This window comes from Cadophora gregata, assembly GCF_030347475.1.
Source record: "Cadophora gregata isolate MNR1 chromosome Unknown scaffold_2, whole genome shotgun sequence".
Lineage (NCBI taxonomy): Eukaryota > Fungi > Ascomycota > Leotiomycetes > Helotiales > Ploettnerulaceae > Cadophora > Cadophora gregata.
In genome coordinates this window covers 2947412-2966788 of record NW_026695925.1, presented here as the reverse complement: position 1 = coordinate 2966788, position 19377 = coordinate 2947412, and the positions used below count along the sequence as shown (strand labels likewise).

The following is a 19377-nucleotide window of genomic DNA, read 5'->3' as shown; positions in this document are numbered from 1 at the left end:
TATGTCTAACAACAAAATCAAAAGTTTCAGACTCTCTTAAACTCACCATATTCATTATTTAATGACTCGAAGTCTCACACAATCCGAAAAGAGAACCTAATTTGCAAGTATGCTGATGATCTTTACTAGCATGAAGCTTCTAGTAGTAAAGTACAGAGTGACCGCAAATATGCTCTTAACCTCCTGAAAGCAATTAAGCCCTCATCTCCTCGACATGTCGGCAATTATTCCAGCTATAGCACAGCCCGCTCGCTAATATCAACAAAGATGAACATCACAGCAAATATCCAGCTATTGTTTTCTCTTTACGCAAATCATACGCAGCACAAGAGCCGCCACACGCAGCTCGTGGTCTCTCAGACCATAGACTTCTAATCATATAAAAGAAGATGGTCACACATAAGTACTCAGCGTTTCGCAGCTCGCTGGCGACCCCTTCTACCTCCTCTCGTTATTCCTGTGGTCTGGGCTCCACTTCCAACAGCTGTTCGATTGTCCTGGTCATTGAGGTCAACGGCGCTTGCAGCAGCAGCAGCTTTGCCTTTCTTCGGAGCCGGCCTTTTGGCTACTCTTGGGTTCGATTTCCCTTTCGCTTTACTGGCCGGTTCTCTGAAATTAGCTTTGTTTGGATCTAGATTCTCGATCGCTGCTCCAAATATAGCATTGCCTGAGTCTGATTTGTTAACCACGCCAGCACCTGTGCTTTCGCTGCCGTTGCCTGCTCGTCCAAGTCTGGCGGCTCTCTTCTTTACGTCACGTCTCTCTCTTCCACCAACGGGCATATCAGTAGCCTCAACAATGTTTCCTCTTCTGGAACCTCTGGCGGCTGGCTGTTCTTTGACAAATGGATTATCGGCCGCTCTTGGGTTGCTCATTAACGCCGTATCAGCCGCAACTAAAGCTGGTCTGCCTTTCCTCTGGTCTTGACCGTCATCCTCATCGCCGACTAGCTTCGCAGCTTTCAATCCATCCATGACTTCATCCCACGTGCAGAGTATCTCCCGAGTTCCGTCATCTTTGGTGTCACAGAAGCAGAAATTGGCCAAACTGTCAATCAATCGGTTCTGCTCCTTCTTGCTCGATATGCCAGAAATGAACGATGAAATAAAGTTAAATTCAGGTCGTCCACCATCAAGTCTCAAGGAGGCATAGATTATGGATGAAGCTTTGTAGTAAGTACCGAGCGGTCGACGATCTTGGGATAACTTTGGTATCTTAGGTGGACTAGGAGCAGCTGGTGTTGTGGCGGCGAAATTTCTCAGCTCTTGGGGCCTACTCCCGCTTCTCTGGCGTGTCATCAAGGGATGAGGTCTAGCTGGCTCTTGTTCTGTTGGTCGAGTTGTAGTCGGGCGCTTTCGATTATTTGTCGAATGACTAGACAGCATAGTTTCGGTTGCAAGGTTTGACTTTCTGAGGCCTCCATTGGCTGCCGTATCTTTTCCAAATGATTCAGCTACATCCTGATTGACAGCTTCAGATCGCGAATGGGGAAGGTTGCATTCTCGAGGGACATAGGATGACTTCCTGTTGGCAGCACGGCGTGTTGGTCTTGTTGGCTTGCTTGGAGCCGGCACTTCAATTGAGCTTCGCGGTTTGTCTGCACAATGTCAGCTGGTGTTAGAGCCAAAAAGCTGCTGTGAGCTACCTTCAGGTTCCTTTTCACGTATAAAAGAAGAAGAGGGACGACCCGCAGTGGCAGCAGACATCACTTCTTCTGTTTCCTCTACTCAATATCAGCTTGGTCAACAGCACCGATGTCTGACCTGGGCCGACCTTCAGAAGCCCGAATTCGCAGGAACTCCTCCACTGTAGCTTTGAACCGTTGCAGGTCGTTGACAAATTCGTCCACCTCGCGATCCCTGACGGATATTTTGGTTTCAAGATCTTCAATCTTGGTCAAAGTCTCCTTATTCGACTCAAGTGCAGCCTCATATTGCTGTCGGATGTCCTCAAGGTCCTTATCGCGCTGCGCTCCGATGTTACTGATCTTCTCCAGTAATGCTTGGTGCTCTCGGCGAATCTGCAATTTCTCAAGTCTCTCTTGGGCCATCTCTGCGATGCTTGGGCCGGCCGTGGCCGCGGACGCGGAGAGAGATGTTGCCATGGCTGCCGCGGATCGAGGATGTTTGTTGGCTGAAAGAACGTCGTCGCAGAGATTGACGGAATGGGATGGGGAAAGCTGTTCCTACAAGGAGGGCGAACAGAACTCTACCTACCTTGCGTTGACGCTCTGGAAGTTGTGCGCCTTCCAGGTTGAGGAAGAGCGCCAAGAACTCGAAAACAGAAGGAGCACTCGCTTAGGAAGAAACAAGAAGGAATCTATCACTTGAAAATCACCATGAGAAACCGAACAACCAGGAATGTTTTACGTCTGAATTTTGCCTTGCTACGAGAACACCACTGCACCCATCGTATTTGGTCTCCATATCTACAGCTGCCCATGCCAACAGCCCAGTAGATTGAGACCCATGCGACAAGCAGCATGATTGATGACCAAATGAAGCAAATCCTTAGATACACGGAAGGAGACCGAAAAGCAGATAGCATCGCCCAACCTTCTAGTGTTGGCAATGCCAAAATGACACGCGAGAAAACCCTGGGAACTGCAGAGAATGCAGCAACTTTTATGCCGCCCAATTAATCCACGCACGCGGGCGAACCACCGTGCTCACTATCACACTACCCTAAAAGAGGGGCTCCGACACAGGCACTTTCTCGTACCACCGAATATGCCGGAACTGTGATTCCTTATGTCTTAGCTGAAATACAACGTTTAAATGAGATCGGCAACGTTCATTGGCATCTCCTCGATTTGAGTGCTGTAAAATTGCTCGATTTCTCTCATCATGCGAACATCCTCGGCGGTAACGAAGTTGATGGCAACACCCTTACGTCCGAAACGACCACCACGACCGATTCTGTGGATGTAGTTCTCACGGTTGGCGGGGAGATCGTAGTTAATGACCAAGGAAACTTGTTGGACATCAATACCACGGGCCAAAAGATCAGTGGCGATCAGGACACGGGAAGAACCAGAGCGGAACTCCTTCATAATCAGGTCACGCTGACCCTGGTCCATGTCACCGTGCATGGCCGAGACGGTGAAATCACGGGCCGTAAGCTTGTCGGTAAGCCAGTCGACCTTCCGGCGGGTGTTGCAGAAGATAACGGCTTGTGTGATAGTGACGGTCTCGTAGAGATCGGACAGGGTGTCCAACTTCCAATCTTCCTTCTCAACGGCGATGTAGAATTGCTTGATACCTTCAAGGGTAAGCTCGGCCTTCTTGACCAAGATACGGACAGGGTCGCGCATGAACTTGGTAGTGACCTCGAGGACATCCTGGGGCATGGTGGCGGAAAGGAGAACGACCTGGGTAGATTGGGGAAGGAGTTGGAAGATGTCGTAGATTTGCTCAGTGAAACCACGCTATGAAAATGTTAGATATCGCACAGACCTCGCGAAAAGGAAGAAACTTACGGAAAGCATCTCATCGGCCTCATCAAGTACGAACATCTTCATGCTGTCGGTCTTCAAGAATCGGCGCTGGATCATGTCCTGCACACGACCTGGGGTACCGACAACGATGTGGGGACCATCCTGGAGAGCCTTCATGTCATCACGAACGCTGGTACCACCAATGCAGGCGTGGCACTCAATGTTCATGAAGTCTCCGATAGCAACAACGACCTTTTGGATTTGTTGAGCCAACTCACGGGTTGGGGCAAGGATCAAGGCCTGGCATTGCTTGATGGTGGGGTCGAGCTTCTGGAGGACGGAGATAGAGAAAGTGGCAGTCTTTCCGGTTCCAGATTGGGCTTGAGCAATGACATCGCGACCTTGAAATGAATGAGCTACAGCTAAAATATTGCGATTTTTGTATAAACTTACCACCGATGACTGGCAAGATGGCGCGCTGTTGAATAGCTGAAGGACGCTCGAAACCGTAGGCGTAGACACCTGTATCAGATATTAACCCCTAATTCCTAGCATATGGATTTCCAATCGTACCTCGGAGGAGTTCAGGCTTGAGCTCCATAGCATCGAAAGAGTCGACGGTCTCGTCATAGTTGGACTCGATTTGACCTGGAAAAAACTTTTATCAGCTTCGCTTTCCTCAATTTTTCGTGTGCGGCAGTCCAGTGGCGGTGTAGTGTTGGCAGAGTCTCAGGAAGCCTTACCCTCTGGGATCTCCTCGAGACCCTTATCAGTGGAAGCCATGATTGCGGTTTCGATTGATAGAAATATCTAGATCGCAAGCCGTGCTTGGGATCTAGAAATCGGGAAGTTGGATGGGTAGAGGTGGGGTGATAGAATGCGCAGAGGTCTCAACGAGAGCCTGCGACAAGAGATCTGCTGTTGTGTGAAAAACTAGATGCCAAACTCCCGATAGCGAGAGTTATAATGGGATCTAGTGGTTGTGTGTATGTTGTGTTTTGTGGTGTTTGAATTGTTTGATGAGGAGGTGGAAGGAAGGCGGACCGTCGAAGATATTCTTACAATTTTTTGTACTTTACGCTAAGTAGCCTTAGCTTCGCTAACGGAAGACCCACTCGAGCCACTTAACTACCTCGAAAAATACACTTTTTACCGTGAATTTTGCACCGTGAGTAACAACAACACAGGCTTGGGACCGGATTCTGATACTGATTGGGTCATTGAATAAAGGAGGAGGGATTCGAAAGCACTAGCAAGCACTAGAGACAGGGTCTTGCCCCTCCTCCAGTCCTGCACGACAGAAGTGGCGTGTACGGTGCCAACCTTTCCACTAAAGTCACCGGTACCTGGGAGGCAACTTTTTTCTTGCCTTGCTCGCTTTCACCGATACCTTCATATCCAATTGGCTGCTCCTCAGGCGTTCAAACGACCATGAAGTCTTCAGTCATTTCAGGAGATTCTGGCAATCCAGCCGTGGACGTTTATCCCAGTGGCGGAGTTGAGTCACTCTCACTATCCATCGAAGAGTCACCTAATACCATACCACCTCATCCTTTGGGAGTCAAGCCGGCTGGAAACCAATATACCGCCAGCAGCATTGCTAAAAATTCCATCGGTTCATTTCAAGCATTTCCAGATGAGATTTTAGCAATATTTCTAGAATATCTTGACTCATACAAATTACGCTCCTTAGGCGCAACATGCAAGTTTCTCTATGCATTCTGTAGGTCTGATGACTTGTGGAAAGCATTATTCATTGAGTAAGTGATAGCTTTCACAGTCAGGTCTTGTCCTTGCGGCATTTTAGGTTCAAGTGTGTTTGATGAGATTCCATGTCTCGTCATAATTGTCTGTTTGTCCTGGTACAATCTATGGGAGAAAATTGGCCCTGTAAGACTTATCCTTCACTGGAAGTATCCAGCTGAACGCTAAGTCAATGCTTTGACCTTACCTGTCTCTTGATCAAACGCAGTCCTACATCCTGTGAACATACGCTGCTTGGGTCGCAAACGGAGTCATGCATCATTCCGCCGACACAAATATACATATCTTTCAACCGATGCTAACTCATCTAGGTCACCCATTTCAAAATCTGGATCCTTCACCTGGCACGGAACATGGCGTTCAACATTCCTGAATCTCACCTCCTCCCAAACTAGCCAGATCCCCTGCCCTGGCGTCTTCTCTGACGTCCTCTACCGACCATTTCTTTGCACTCACACTTCCCTCCTCCCGTACACGACCAATATACCATCCAGGAATGCCATTCCCCGGCTCGCCAACCTCACGCCTGCTGAGTTCTCCTCAGATTGGGCTGACAAGCCGTTTATCCTTACAGAGCCTGTTCAGTCATGGCCTGTGTTCCAGTCATGGAACACAGAAGCGCTGGTAGAGAAGTACGGCGATGTCAAGTTCCGCGCTGAGGCTGTGGATTGGACGCTGGACACTTATATCAGCTATATGAATAATAGCAGCGACGAAAGTCCACTATACCTCTTCGATAGGAGCTTCGTAGAGAAGATGAGTCTAAACTCTACCACCGACTTTAGCAACGACAACAAGTCTACCGACTCCTCCCCACCATCATACACTATCCCAGCTCCCTTCAGCGAGGATCTCTTCACCGTCCTCGGCTCCCTCCGCCCAGACAACAAATGGCTCATCATAGGCCCCTCCCGCAGCGGCTCAACCTACCACAAAGACCCTAATGCAACATCAGCCTGGAACGCTGTCCTCCGCGGCTCCAAATACTGGATCATGTTCCCTTCATCTGCTTCCTCGCCCCCACCGCCAGGTGTCTACGTCTCCTCCGACCAAAGCGAAGTCACTTCACCACTCAGCATCGCCGAATGGCTGCTCGGTTTCCATGCCGAAGCACGCAAGACTCCCGGCTGTCAAGAAGGCGTCTGCGGCGAGGGCGAAGTCTTGCATGTCCCGAGTGGATGGTGGCATTTAGTCGTTAATCTCGAGGCGAGTATTGCGATTACGCAGAACTTTGTGCCAAGTGCGCATCTTGGGCGGGTGTTGGCGTTTATGAGTGAGAAGAGGGAGCAGGTCTCGGGGTTTAGGAAGGAGGTAGTGGATCCGTATGGAGTTTTTGTGGAAGGATTGAGGAGGGAGTACCCGGTTTTGCTCGAGGCGGCATTGGAAGAGCTGGAAAGGAAGAAGGAGAGGGAGGCGAAGAAGCGGAAGTGGGACGATGTGGTCGCTGGGAAGGCTGATGGAGATGAGAATGGTGGTGGAGGATTTAGTTTTGGGTTTGGAGGAGATAGTGATGAGGAGCTGCCATGATGAATGAGCATGAGGGAACATAACGACAGAAGTAATGAGGTACTGTCAAGACTTGGTTGTAGATATGATCCAATATTCAAAACTACACACCTTTGATGTCCTGTATTGGTATCCTGAAGTCTCTGACTTGACCAATTCCCACCAATGTCCCAGTACACTCGTGCAGTTCACCCGTCCACTCTCTTACACTGTCTCGCTCGCATCTCCGTATTCAAAAGCAATCTCAGCCAAATTCAAGTAGGTATACATCCCAACACCAAAAACGCCAACCACGCCATGCCATGCAAATCATTCTCTCTTTCTTTTCCTGCCCCTGCCTTCGTCATATCGTGGTTCAGCTCTACCTCCCCAAACTCAATACCATTCAACCACTCAAACGCACTATTTCCTTCCCACGGAGGCCCCAAAATTCGTCCTCTGCTTCTTCGTATCCCTGGTATCCGTATCACTATCCTCGGCTGCTCCGGCTCCCGCGCCTTTCTTATTCTTCTTCGAACCGCCTCCCCCACCGGATTTATTCGCGCTCGTCGCACTGGTCGGCGTAGCGTGGTTAGAACCGCCGTCTTTGTCGCCGGCTTTGATGAAAGCTGTTGAGAGAGGCGTGGGGGCCAGAGCTGCCACGGGAGTTGATGTTGCTGTGTCCATTGGAGAGTCCTAGAGGAGAGGAATGTTAGCTTTCGCACATGAAGGAATGCGATTTCTCAATTTTCCTTGTCAACACTGTGATCCAACTCAAATTTCACAAACAACCATGACATCCAAAAGCAGCAGAAAGAAAAGAGAACCTACTCCACCGTTCCCAAAACTAACACTACTCCTACTAAAGACCCTATTCCCCTCCACGACCACTAATCGCCTTCTCTGTCCCGGCACACTACTGACACCCTTTGTATACGCATCAAAGCCGATAATGATATTTCCATACGGCGTATCCTCTAGATATTCCGTCTCCTTGCGCAAGATATCCGCTTCCTGGCTCTGCAATTTTGCTTCGAGCTCGCGCCGCTTGCTTAAGAGAGCGCGCAGATGCGCGCGCGTTTTGTCATAGAAGGGTTGGCCAGGGACATCAGCAGAGTTATTGTTGCCGGCGGATGGCGGGGGATTATTTTCGCTCATCGTGGGGGTTTTATGCAGGTAGTGACTGGATGGTTTGGGTTCGAGAAGGATAGTTGTGGGATTGTTGGGTTGTTGATTGCTGCTGATGATGATGAGAGCTTGACGCGAAGGAGCTTTGGACCGTTGGCTTGCACAAATTCAGCCTTATCGGGCTTATCGGGGAATGCTGGAAAATGACATGGGGTGACCGCGCTATTTGTTCCGCCATTTTGGTAGTGGGGTGCTTGTGCATTGAAATTATGTCACCATTTCTGGTCATGAGTCTTTGAGATGGGTTGAGTTACATAATGCTCGAGTGTATAAATTCATCTTGTGAACCAGTTATCCTTTGACTCGTTACGTTAACCTAAAGATTGGAATTCCTCAACATAACAGGTACAAATGCTGGGAATATCGATCCTGCACGACGTGGATCCAACATGTCGAATTACAATCCATACTCATAGCTGGTATAAGTTCGAATGCGGAAGCCCAAAGATGATCGTAGCACAAAATTTCGGTAATAGATTGTCACTTGAGCCATTTGGACAATATTTGGAAACCCAATGGCTGGAACAGTCCTCCAGAACACATATCCCACTCCATCAAAATTTCCTGCGTTTCCAATATACAATTCTCACTATATACTTTATAAACCTCCCCGCTTACGTCTCCTTGAACTCATAACTACCAGTTGACTCCTCAACCTTAACCTCAATCTTCCCCTCCTCAACCTCCTTGCCGTCAACCTTCAATCCTGCTCTCATAACATCACCGGGCTTCACACTCCCCACTCCCTTTGGCGTACCCGTCAACACCACATCGCCCTTCTCAAGTGTCATAACCTTCGAGATATCGCTCAGGATTCTCGGGATCTGGAAGAGCATAAGGTCGGTGGAGTCGGCTTGTTTGGATTCTCCGTTGACAGTGAGGTATAGCTCGACTTTGTGTGGGTCTGGGATGGCAGATTTGGGAATGAGGTGGGAGACAGGCAGGAAAGTATCGAAGCCTTTAGCTATGCTCCATGGGAGTCCCTTCTTCTTTGCTTCGTTTTGCACGTTGCGGGCGGTCATGTCGATGCTCATTGCGTAGCCTATTGTTTCTAGGTCAGTACCACATTTCTAGCTCAGTTGGACTTGGCAATATATCAATTGCAATTGAAGGGCGGGGATACGCACTCTCAATAGAATCCAGAGCTCCTTGCATATCACTTGCTTCCAAATCCTTGACCGTCTTTCCCATAACCAGGGCGAGCTCAACCTCATAATGCAAATCCACTCCGCGAGGTCGGATTACTGGTCCGGCACCGGGAGGGAGGATAGAGCTCGCAGGCTTAAGGAAGAAGAATGGTTGCTTTGGGCGGGCGCTGTTTAGCTCTGTGATATGATCTCTACGGATTGAAGTCAGAATCTTATTTCCAAACCAATTGCCATAATTTTGGATCTGCAGCAGACGAGTGCAAATTGAGAGTAGTAAGAGTGGGAGGGACACTCACGCATAATTCCTCCCAATACACACCACTTTTGAAGCTTTCTTCAAAGAAGCCATTGGTGCACTTGCAAGTCCGCGACGAAAGACGAGTGACATGATGGGTAAGAGAAGATGAGGGGTAAATCACCTGGATATTTACCCTGCGTGTACTGATGGTGTGGTTGGTAGAAGGCCAGAGTCTGGACAAGCAACCGGCAGTGGACGCCAGAGGTGGGGAGAAGCGGGAGATGGACAAGCCTCGATCGACATCCCTGCAAGTTCCAGGTCCCCAGCTTCGATTCAACAATCATTCATCTCGATTTCGCAGAGTCTGATACAACATTGATTTATTCCGTCGTAATTTTCAGTTTTGATACAAGTAAAGTGTTTGATTTACTACCATCACAAAGATCGCCCACCTCGCCTTCCATCCGACCGCAAACAAATCAAAACATCCACTTCTCCGGCCTCCTCCTGCTAGTCATCTACTTCGATTAAACTCCTCCATCCAGCTCCCACATCACCACATCATACCTACCAACATCCATCAGAATGTCTTCAATAGAAGGTCTTCAGATTGCGCAGATAATTGCCGACCTTCAAACCCTGCAAAACGCAGTGGGTTCCCCCTCCCCTTCATCCTCATCCCCATCACCTGCTATACCTCCCCCTTCACCTCAAGCTTCTAGCTCCTCTAGTACCCCTCCTTCCGACTCCCCTTCTCCTTCTACTTCTCAATCTCCTAACCCCTCAAGCTCTCTCTTATCCCTACCATCCTCATTCCTCTCCCTCTTCTTCACCCCACAATCTCCTCGAAAACAAACCAATCATTTTAACACCCCTTCGCCACCCCAGGATCCCCACGCCGCTCTCTCCCTCCTCAAACCCTTCAACGCCCCGAAAACTACTGCCTCCAATAATTCGCCCACAACTCCTCTCTCGCGTCACAACAGCTCAGCTCCGAAATTCGACAAGCTAGGACGGAGAATAGTGACAGTCTCCCGGTCACAATCACAATCATTCGGAAATGGTGGAGGAGTCAATACCCCGACATTTGCCAGAGAGGGGAGTAGTTTTAGTATGAGCATGGGAGGCAGTGGTGCAAGTACACCAATTGGAAACCCTGGTTCTGAAGCAGAGGTGAATATTCCCCTCCTCGCTTCCAAAGTAAACAAAACAAAAGCTAACGGCTCCCCCCCACCCACCAGCTCGACGAAGATCTCACACGCGCAAAGACACTCCTTCAACTCTTCGAGATGCGCGGGAAGTTCAAGCAGATGGGCGATACGGGGTTGAGTCGTGCGAAGCAGAGAGTAGATAATGTGGTAGCGCGGTATGCGAAGGCGGAATTGGAAGAACGAGAAAAGGTGGCAAAGGCTCGGTACTTGGGTGTTTAGATGGGATGAGTTGAGGTTCATACATGCATGCGAATGGCATAAATATCAGGGCATGGTTTCGACGGATGGCACTCACTGATTAGAGCGGAGGATATTGATTTGCTTCAGGCATGGCGAGGAGTTTGGGAAATACCCATTGCTTGGGAGTCATCCAAAAAAAAGTTACGGGTCACGGGAGATCATTTCTAGCGGGCAAAGAAGAATGGCATTCTGATTTGTCTCCCGACTTGAACTGGTGGTGTGCACAATCTGGTTATACAGAAGGTAAAGACCAATTTTCCTCCCAAGCAACCTCATCAAGCTCCCTCGTTACCATAATCGTCCATTCCATCTCTTCCAGCCGCGTTCGCAGACGCTGGCTCATCTTTCTTTGTCACGCTGGCAGAGGAACAGGCTGCGGTACTGCCTGAGGGACTGCGGCTTCTTTGAGGGCAGTAGGATCTACTGGGGTACCTTTTGAAACCAGTTTCAGTGCTGCTGAGGTTGGTCCTGCTAATTGTCTTCCAATCACCACTGCAAGAACTGGCTTACGCAACAGCAAGCGTCTTCCACGTCGAATGGCGTTCTGCCCTTTCTTCTTTCCCTTGCCTAAAGCCATCCTCTTTTTGCTCGGGGGAGGAATTTTGGGAGGGTCAACTGTGCCTGTGATATCCACAGGCACAGCCAAACCTCCTGGAAGATTGGAACCGGGAATATGGAGATCGTGATCACCACCTGTATCAGGTACTCCAGGAACCCCAGGAAGCGACGAAGCGTCTGGTAACGAGACACCAGGTGCTGGAATTACAGTTGTTGGTACGCTCGACGCTGGTACTCCAGTAGGGGAGAGCCCAGAAGCTGGCAAATTTGATGCTGCAACGCCCGATGGTGTTATACCAGCGCCTGTTATTCCAGGTGCCGAAGATCCAGAGACGGTACCTCCTGGGTTGGGAAGGTTGAATCCCTTTGAACTGTCTCCATTATCACTTCCTGCCGTTGGAAGATCGCAGTCAGGGCATATGTCACCACCAGTGACCTCTGTAACTTCAGCAACAACTGCGAAGTCCTTGACGCCAGTTCTGGAACCAGGACTCCCATCGAAAGTTATGTCCGAAATATCACTAAATTCATTTCGCCTTCCAAACAAGGGCGTGTCCGGTGCCGTGACCATTGGGATGGATTTCTCGCTCTGTAGTGTTGCAGGTCTCTCCGAATTCGCAAAAGGCTTATGTGACAGTGTTATAGGCTCCTCTTTACGAGACGGACCTGCGCTTGATTCAGAGTAGTTGGAGCGCGATCTCAGCGGCTTATTGGTGTTCTGAAGCGCGGAGGTTGTCTTGGGGGTATTCAGATGGTCCTTGCCGCGAACGACCATGGTTCCGACAGTACGATCATGATCCATCGGTTCGACACAATCTCCACCAATTGGACTGTCTGGAGCTTCTTGTATCAGATCACGTACACTCGTATTAAAGGTCGCAGTACTGGAAGGGTCCAGCTGGTAGAGAGTTGCGAGCGTACCTGAGAATCTGAGTCAGTTTTACCTTGGCATGGATCGAAATGTTGAAGATTGATTGGGATATGGTTTGGCAAAGACAAGAGTTGAGAAGATGCTCACCTGGACGAGGCTTTTCCGTCGGACAGGGCGGATCTGCTATAGATGATGAGTCTGCAGCAGAATCAACGGCAAGACTCAATGGTGATAGTGGTGCTATGGGTCGGATAGAGACAATAGGAGAATTCAGAGGAGAGTAGTCTTCAGTCCTGTTCTGTGACTTCCTGGTAATCATTCGAGGCGACAGCGAGGTGATCAAGGGAGTGTCGGGAAGAGGAGGGAGGTTCTTAATGTGCAGAATTTAGTCTCGGATCCCAAAGCTTGGTTGGAAGATGCAGAAATTTACCTCAAAATCGACCACAACAGAGTCTACTGCCTGGCTAGTTGATGATGGTGGCAGCCGTGGTTTGGAATCAGGTCCTAGATCGTCCCTTCTGACCGGTGGTGTAGAAAGACGAGAGTCAGGCTGACAGATTAAATCTCCTTCTGCCGTGGTGAAAACCAAGGGTATGGCTTTGCGGTCTAAGTCAAGTGAAGTTCGTCGGCCCTTGAGTCCACGACAAACCTCCTCATGTACCACTGATCCCTCTTTTGGCAGAGGGGTAACCTTTGAGACTGTACTGGGGCTCGGAGTGCGGGAGTAAGGAATGAGAGGTCGAAAGGGATGTGCCCGAAAGTTTGGAGTTGATGGTCTATCTCCGACGGATGATCGCCGACGAGATTGCTCCTCCTTGGCTTCGAGTTGGCCGACAAGATCTTGAACGGATGGTACCTCAACCTCCGCAGGAGAGCTGGGAGTGGTTTGAGATAGATCCGAGCGTTCTAGTCGACTGACGGGAGTTGTACTACGCCAAGCAGGGCCTCGAAGCGCAACCATACTTAAGAATACATGTTGTAAAGAATGACAATAGAAAGATGCCGACAAGAGCAGGAAGACAAACTGCTTTTGAAAATAGAGGTGGGGAATAGCTCTTGCCTTCTCCCAATTTGACAACAAGTCTGGAAGGAACTATCCTCGCCTTGAGTTTCCAGTAAGTACTGGCTCCATGGCACCCTCCCAATGTACACACAGTTGTACAAAAACACCTAGCGTACGAAGAGATCCAAGCTAATGGTATTGCTTAAGTCGTCTTGTAACAGTCTCCATGTGCATAAGATGACCCAATCAAAATTCTAACGGATGGGGACATTGACTTGAGTAGCCCAGAGAGCTTTAATTGTTGGATCCAGGCAGTACCAATATTTCAGCAACTAGTAACTACTCCATACTGGTAATGGAGACCCAGAAATCGGGCTTTCGTGAGCCACATATATGTGCATTCAGCCTCGTGTTGTCGTCGAGGTCTTAGTCGATCTGATATGGAATGTGGCGCATTCATCAGCCACACATTCCTAGCGGGTTCAGCCTCGTCGTTTTGGCTTTCACCAACGTCTCTCCTCCATCTTGCACAGAACGTCCCAACCACCATCGTCATTCGCACACGCCGTGCACAGAATCCTCCAAAATGGCGTCCAGTGTAGATGCTAAGCTCCTGAAATCGACAAAATTTCCTCCAGAGTTCAGCAAGAAGGTGGATATGCAAAAGGTGAACGCTGAGGTCATGAAAAAGTACGTCGTCTTGCCTACCACCGAGCACATGGCTAATTCGGTGAAACACACAGATGGATCGCAGGAAAGATCTCTGAAATCCTTGGAAATGATGACGATGTTGTGATTGAACTGTGCTTCAATCTGATTGAAGGCGCTCGATTTGTATGTATGGCATGTGAACAAGGTTGCGCCAAGCTCACAAGTGTCACAGCCGGACATCAAGACTATGCAAATACAATTGACGGGATTTCTCGATAAGGATACAGCAGCATTCTGTAAAGAGCTCTGGAGTCTTTGTTTGAGCGCTCAATCCAATCCCCAGGGAGTCCCCAAAGAGTTGCTTGAGGCGAAGAAGCTGGAGCTCATACAGGAGAAGGTATGCTCTATGGCTTAACCTGGACTGGTCCACACTGACAATGATGCAGATCGAAGCCGAGAAAGCAGCAGAGGAATCACGGTCCCGTCGAGAAGAGGAGCAGCGCCGAGAACGCGAAGTTAACAATATCCGCAACCGGGAACGAGGCGAGCGTGGTGACCGGGGAGATCGAGGAGATCGGGGAGACCGAGGTGGTGGCCGCGGAGCAGGGCGCGGAGATACATGGCGAGGTGGTCGAGGAGATAGAGATTTTGATCGCAGAGGAGGTAATGGTGGAGGTGGAAGAGGATTCGATCGACGAGGTCCACCACGTTCTAGATCTCCTCGCCGAAGAGATTCAAGAGAGCGAGCGTCGTTTCGGGAGCCTCCTAGGGCTGTCACCGATTCATACGTACCAGGTGGACGCAGACGAAATGAACGCCGACGCCTATCAACGTCCGAGTCTCGTTCGCCATCTCCTACTAGATCCAAATCAGAATCGCGCACACCTCCTCGCAGACGCCCTCGTTCCATATCCCGATCCCCTTCTCCTCCTCGGAGACGATCAAGAACACCTGAAAGAAGAAACAATTACCGTGCTCGTGGAGGGAGGGGCCGAAGAAGCAGAGATCGCGAAGAGCGTCCCAGGTCACCCAGTCTAGACTCATCTCGGTCTCGTTCTCCGAGACCAACTCGACGCAGAAGATCAATTTCTCTCTCAGCGTCTCTATCGCCTCCGCCAAGGTCTCGAAAAGCCCGTCGTGATAGCAGCTCTCGCTCTCGATCTGTTTCTAGCTCACGCTCGAGATCGAGAAGCCCTGACATAATCCTGGCTTCAAGCAAAGGCAGGGCGGGAAACACGCCAACCCCAGATACTGATGAAGACAGGCCTAGGGCTCGAAAGGACCGTGACGAACATCGGCTAACTCGGAGCAACAGCCGCAGTATGACACCTCCGCGCCGTCGCCGAAGCCGATCTAGAAGTTCCAGTCGTGGTGGAAGGGACAGAAAGCGTCGTCGTTCTGTACAACGTTATGAGCCAGCAAACAAGAGGCGACGAAACACATCTTCTGAATCGAGAGATCGTAAAGCTGATTCAGATGAAGAGAAAGATAGGGAATCGCCGCAAAGAGAAACGAGCAAGAATGCTGGTCCCGTCCGTCCCAACGAGGTTGGTAGCGATTCGTAATCTCAAACCGGGGCTGGATCTTTCATTATGACTGGCATGTCTTCTACTTGCATTCAGTGAGGCTGACATATCTGAGGAGGCCCAGATGAAAGATCCGAAGAGAGAAGCCCAGGAACTGCGAGAGGAGTTGCTCAGAGAGAAGATTAAGAAGATGAGGACTTTAAGTACCGACTCTGTTACTGCTCAGGCTAACCCACGTTGAGGATCAAATTTCGACATTTACTGCTTCGGCTGGCTGGGGAACGGGAATCTTGTTGGATTGTTTGCTGAATGTAATAGAAACTCTGCCATTAGATATGAGACTTACATCTTTGCAAGTTTGACTGTTTTAATTCTGTTTGGAGATATTGATTTAACTCGCTTTTCCGTGTCGCTTGTATACTAGTAGCGACATCTATTTCCCTTCATGTGAGTATTGGCAAGTGCCAAAAGCTAAGCAAGCAATTTAGTTCTAGCAACCCGCTACTCTACCTAGCATTACGATGTCGACTTGCCTGCCACCGGGCAGTCTTCGCCCTAATTCCTCGCGCGTTCTCGGACTTCTTTGGATACCCAAGTGATGCTGCCCTAAAGCATCGAGGTCAGCTCGCTTAAACTCCCTTTGTAAACACACCCGCACATCTGCGCTTCGGCTTTCAGCTGCACTCAGGCATAGATCGACCTATCGCGGACGGTCTTCTTGCGTATTCTCCTTATCTTTGTCAGTTAGTTGTTTGATCTCTTGAATTGTCAAGAATAATACTCTGCAGGGTTAGCCTCAACCACCTTCCGCATCAAGCCTCGCTCGCCAAGAGATCGATCATCACGGCATCAAGTACCGCACTTGAGCCTATACTTACTCACCCCAAACTAGCAGTTCGTCTCTTAGCACAGATTGTGATGCAGCCTTCCTCCCCTCAGCTTGGCCCTTCCCATTTTAGAAACTGACAAGACTTCTTCCTGCAAAACAAGACTTTCATCAAGAGCACATTCCAAAACTGTGCGGCATGCCGTTGCAATCTCCCGCCGCCAAGTGATCGTCTCCGGCTTGGTATCAGATGACATACGCGGAAAGGATAGCGAGTGGTCGATTGGAGATTTGCCGGCTTCGGTAATCACGCTGAAAGCTTGTAGGGGAAGGTGAGAGGTACTTGGCGATTAGAGAAAGGGGAAGGCTGCAATTATCTTGGCTTGGAGGACAGTTAGTGTTGAGATATCATACAAGAAGTGCAGAAAACACGGAATTGAGAAGAGTACATATTGACAACTTGCCCCTTTGATTTTGCGTCAAGCCAGTACAAATATTGTATTCTCGAGCAATCATCATGCTTTACAATCTATTTCTCGGAGCCCTTGTGGCATCTTCTTCACTTCTTGTATCTGCGCTTCCTTCCACTGATAGCTCGAAAATCAATGCTGGTCTTCGTTTGATCAAGACCTCTGAAGCTGACCCTGGAATATGGGTCACGGAGGATGAGAAAATTGAGAAGTATACTGCTAAGAACATCAAGTTCATCGATATTACAGATATCACAGTATGTGCCCTTTGGATTTCATACCTTGCCCTTAATCTAATCCGAAGTGTCTAGGATAGCTATGTTCTGAACTCCCTTTCAGGAGTCAGTGAGAGCACGATTGTCGAAAGACAAGCTGTTACTTACCCAACCACCTTGACGCATGTCAGTGAGGGCAACGCATTCATCAGCAAGATAAACATCACAGTGCCACAGACCACGCTGAGGACCTTCACCGAGTAAGCACATTTTCACGAGCTGTATAAGAACTGATATTGACTTATTCAGGTTTACCACTCGCTACTACCGAAGTGCAACTGGTACCCAGGCATCGACCTGGTTGTTCAACCAACTCTCAAGCATCGCAGCAGTGAATTCTGCGATTACTGTCACCAGGTTCACCCACTCATTCAACATGCCTTCAATCATCGTGAAGATTCCAGGGACCAGCACGAATCTGGGTGCGTTGAACCCTCTCCCAAAGCATCACAGATCAGTTCAAAAGCTAACTTCTCACAGTCGTAGTTGGAGCACATATCGATTCCGTTGGCAGTACATCAACCGGCCGCTCTCCCGGTGCCGATGACGATGGAAGTGGCACTGTGACCATTCTGGAAGCCCTCCGCGTGCTCGCAACTTCCGGCTTCAAACCCAAGAACACACTCGAATTCCACTTCTACTCTGGGGAAGAGGGTGGTCTTCTTGGTTCTGCAGCTATCTTTTCCAACTACCGCTCAGCCGGCAAGCGAGTCCTCGCCATGCTGAACCAAGACATGACGGGATATTCGCCAGGTGGAAAGCCTGTTGTGTTCACAGATTATACGAATGCGGCGTTGAACACGTATATGCGTCTGATTATCAGGCAGTATACTGGCATCACGGCGGGCACGAGTAGTTGTGGCTACGGGTGCTCTGATCATGCGAGTGCTACCTCGAATGGGTTCCGTGAGTAGCTTTAATTTGCCCCTGTTGAGATTTGACAAGCTGGAAAATGCTGACGAATTCCAATAGCTGCTTCTTTTGTCCATGAAGACACGATGGATGGATCGAGCCCGTACATTCATTCTGCAAATGACGTAAGTGCCTGGTGTCTGATTGCTTGGAGGACGTACTAACAAAATTGTCAATAGGCTTATAGCACGATCCAGTGGGATGCTGTCTTGCGCCATATCAAGCTTACAATCGGGTTCTTGACCGAAGCATCATATCTTTGAGTCTCTTGTTTTGAGTTTGTGGTAGGTAGGCAACAATAGGGTCGTTGCTTGGCATTCAGGTGCAATGATGAGCTGTATGTTACAGAATTCTATGTGGATTAAAGATATGGGGCAACAAAGTGACGTTGGTGTGGTACTCTTTTCCCCTTAAATTTCGATACTAGCCTTATGTAACCTCAAGGAGATGCCCAGTCTACCTTAGTACTTTGAACAAGTAAGGAGACATTTGTAACAACACATCCCAGGATTAAGGTTATCTGGATTTCAAGACCACATTTACAGCTTTGAATTCTCCTTCGCAAACTCTACCTTGTTGACACATGTTCCCACGCCCACTAAGCCAACCTCGACAACGTCGCCATCCTTCAACCAAAGCTGTGGCTTTCGGCCCATACCAACACCTTCTGGCGTACCCGTGAAGATCAAATCACCAGGCAATAGCGTGGTACCCTGACTTAAGAATGCAATTGTCTTTGCTATGCCAAAGATCATATCACCAGTATTGCTCTCCTGTACTGTATTGCCATTCAACTTAGTCGAGATCTTCAGATTCTGGGGATCGGGAATGAGCTTTGGTGAGACGATTCCTGGTCCGTAAGGAGCCCAGCCATCAAATCCCTTTCCGAGACCCCACTGACCACCACCGTACTTGAGTTGCCAGTCGCGATGTGAGACGTCGTTGCCGACACTGTAGCCGAGGACATAGTCAAGTGCTGAAGACTCTGGTACATCCGAACAGGGCTTTCCAATAACAGCAACAAGCTCGCACTCATAATCAAGACCGGTGAACTGTTGAGCGAGAGCGTGGATGGGAATTGGATCAGTGGGTCCGGTGAGAGATGTGATGGGCTTGTAGAAGAGCACGGGATATTTCGGGATGGGCATATTTGACTTGAGAACATGTTAACATCTTTGTCACTTGATGTAACGGCGCAACTCGAGACCAACCTCTTTTGCATGTTTCTCATAGTTCAATCCTAAACATCTTACTGTCTTCACGTCCTCCAGAGCGAGAGGAGCGAGCAAGAGTCGGATATCGGCAACTTGATCTGTAACATCATGCTTTCCAAATATTTTCCCGCGGATGATCTTGGCTTGAGTTGCTTTGGCGATGTCGGTCACTCCTTTGGGAAGAATAGCATCGCCATAGTATGTCCTGCCGTCCTTTGCAAGGAAACGGACGAGTCTCTACATGTGAAGTGAGCTTAATTGCGTGGAGTGGGGGTTACCCAGCAGGGCTAAGGATACCTACAGAGAAAGTTGCCATTGGCTTAATCTAAGTTGCGTGTCTGTAAGGCAAGGTCAAAATGAT

The 19377-nt window shown here is 49.2% G+C and overlaps 10 protein-coding genes across 11 annotated transcripts; 4 read left to right on the top strand and 6 right to left on the bottom strand.

Annotated features, from left to right (window-relative positions):
- Positions 1 to 407: 407 nt before the first annotated feature.
- Positions 408 to 2104, bottom strand: ONS95_008263 (uncharacterized protein; the record flags this gene model as incomplete). The annotated part of the gene is made up of 3 exons (XM_058501814.1): positions 408 to 1597; positions 1646 to 1723; positions 1774 to 2104. 3 exons carry the CDS (start codon positions 2102 to 2104, stop codon positions 408 to 410), a joined length of 1599 nt encoding a protein of 532 aa, XP_058363136.1.
- Positions 2105 to 2773: 669 nt separating this feature from the next.
- TIF1 (translation initiation factor eIF4A) lies at positions 2774 to 4219 on the bottom strand (the record flags this gene model as incomplete). Its single annotated transcript, XM_058501813.1, has 5 exons — positions 2774 to 3427; positions 3479 to 3837; positions 3890 to 3958; positions 4010 to 4084; positions 4180 to 4219. 5 exons carry the CDS (start codon positions 4217 to 4219, stop codon positions 2774 to 2776), a joined length of 1197 nt encoding a protein of 398 aa, XP_058363135.1.
- A 648-nt stretch (positions 4220 to 4867) lies between these two features.
- On the top strand, positions 4868 to 6727 carry ONS95_008261 (uncharacterized protein; the record flags this gene model as incomplete). Its single annotated transcript, XM_058501812.1, has 2 exons — positions 4868 to 5196; positions 5512 to 6727. 2 exons carry the CDS (start codon positions 4868 to 4870, stop codon positions 6725 to 6727), a joined length of 1545 nt encoding a protein of 514 aa, XP_058363134.1.
- Positions 6728 to 7108: 381 nt separating this feature from the next.
- ONS95_008260 (uncharacterized protein) lies at positions 7109 to 7843 on the bottom strand (the record flags this gene model as incomplete). Its single annotated transcript, XM_058501811.1, has 2 exons — positions 7109 to 7381; positions 7517 to 7843. 2 exons carry the CDS (start codon positions 7841 to 7843, stop codon positions 7109 to 7111), a joined length of 600 nt encoding a protein of 199 aa, XP_058363133.1.
- Positions 7844 to 8487: 644 nt separating this feature from the next.
- ONS95_008259 (uncharacterized protein) lies at positions 8488 to 9409 on the bottom strand (the record flags this gene model as incomplete). The annotated part of the gene is made up of 3 exons (XM_058501810.1): positions 8488 to 8915; positions 9001 to 9212; positions 9318 to 9409. 3 exons carry the CDS (start codon positions 9407 to 9409, stop codon positions 8488 to 8490), a joined length of 732 nt encoding a protein of 243 aa, XP_058363132.1.
- Positions 9410 to 9844: 435 nt separating this feature from the next.
- Positions 9845 to 10689, top strand: ONS95_008258 (uncharacterized protein; the record flags this gene model as incomplete). Its single annotated transcript, XM_058501809.1, has 3 exons — positions 9845 to 9910; positions 10148 to 10432; positions 10501 to 10689. The coding sequence occupies 3 exons, from the start codon at positions 9845 to 9847 to the stop codon at positions 10687 to 10689; spliced, it is 540 nt and encodes a 179-aa protein (XP_058363131.1).
- Positions 10690 to 11062: 373 nt separating this feature from the next.
- ONS95_008257 (uncharacterized protein) lies at positions 11063 to 13100 on the bottom strand (the record flags this gene model as incomplete). The annotated part of the gene is made up of 3 exons (XM_058501808.1): positions 11063 to 12189; positions 12287 to 12509; positions 12570 to 13100. 3 exons carry the CDS (start codon positions 13098 to 13100, stop codon positions 11063 to 11065), a joined length of 1881 nt encoding a protein of 626 aa, XP_058363130.1.
- Positions 13101 to 13522: 422 nt separating this feature from the next.
- On the top strand, positions 13523 to 15762 carry ONS95_008256 (uncharacterized protein). Of its 2 annotated transcripts, XM_058501807.1 has the most exons (5): positions 13523 to 13832; positions 13886 to 13976; positions 14026 to 14190; positions 14240 to 15340; positions 15444 to 15762. In XM_058501807.1, exons 1-5 carry the CDS (start codon positions 13588 to 13590, stop codon positions 15558 to 15560), a joined length of 1719 nt encoding a protein of 572 aa, XP_058363129.1. In that variant the 5' UTR covers positions 13523 to 13587; the 3' UTR covers positions 15561 to 15762. The 2 variants fall into 2 exon arrangements, with proteins under 2 accessions (XP_058363129.1, XP_058363128.1); XM_058501806.1 differs by having other exon boundaries at positions 14240 to 15762.
- Positions 15763 to 16662: 900 nt separating this feature from the next.
- ONS95_008255 (uncharacterized protein) lies at positions 16663 to 18065 on the top strand (the record flags this gene model as incomplete). The annotated part of the gene is made up of 6 exons (XM_058501805.1): positions 16663 to 16872; positions 16927 to 17090; positions 17140 to 17312; positions 17371 to 17796; positions 17863 to 17927; positions 17982 to 18065. The coding sequence occupies 6 exons, from the start codon at positions 16663 to 16665 to the stop codon at positions 18063 to 18065; spliced, it is 1122 nt and encodes a 373-aa protein (XP_058363127.1).
- A 276-nt stretch (positions 18066 to 18341) lies between these two features.
- On the bottom strand, positions 18342 to 19342 carry ONS95_008254 (uncharacterized protein; the record flags this gene model as incomplete). The annotated part of the gene is made up of 3 exons (XM_058501804.1): positions 19318 to 19342; positions 19014 to 19253; positions 18342 to 18956 (listed from the first exon to the last, which is right to left on the bottom strand). Exons 1-3 carry the CDS (start codon positions 19330 to 19332, stop codon positions 18342 to 18344), a joined length of 870 nt encoding a protein of 289 aa, XP_058363126.1. The 5' UTR covers positions 19333 to 19342.
- Between the last annotated feature and the right edge of the window lie 35 nt (positions 19343 to 19377).

Bases quoted from the DNA above. Each gene is read 5' to 3' on its own strand.
- ONS95_008256 (XM_058501807.1), top strand. From the start codon at position 13,588: ATGTGGCGCATTCATCAGCCACACATTCCTAGCGGGTTCAGCCTCGTC. The intron at 13,833-13,885 runs GTACGTCGTCTT...TGAAACACACAG, and splicing joins AACGCTGAGGTCATGAAAAA to ATGGATCGCAGGAAAGATCT. The intron at 13,977-14,025 runs GTATGTATGGCA...CAAGTGTCACAG, and splicing joins TGATTGAAGGCGCTCGATTT to CCGGACATCAAGACTATGCA.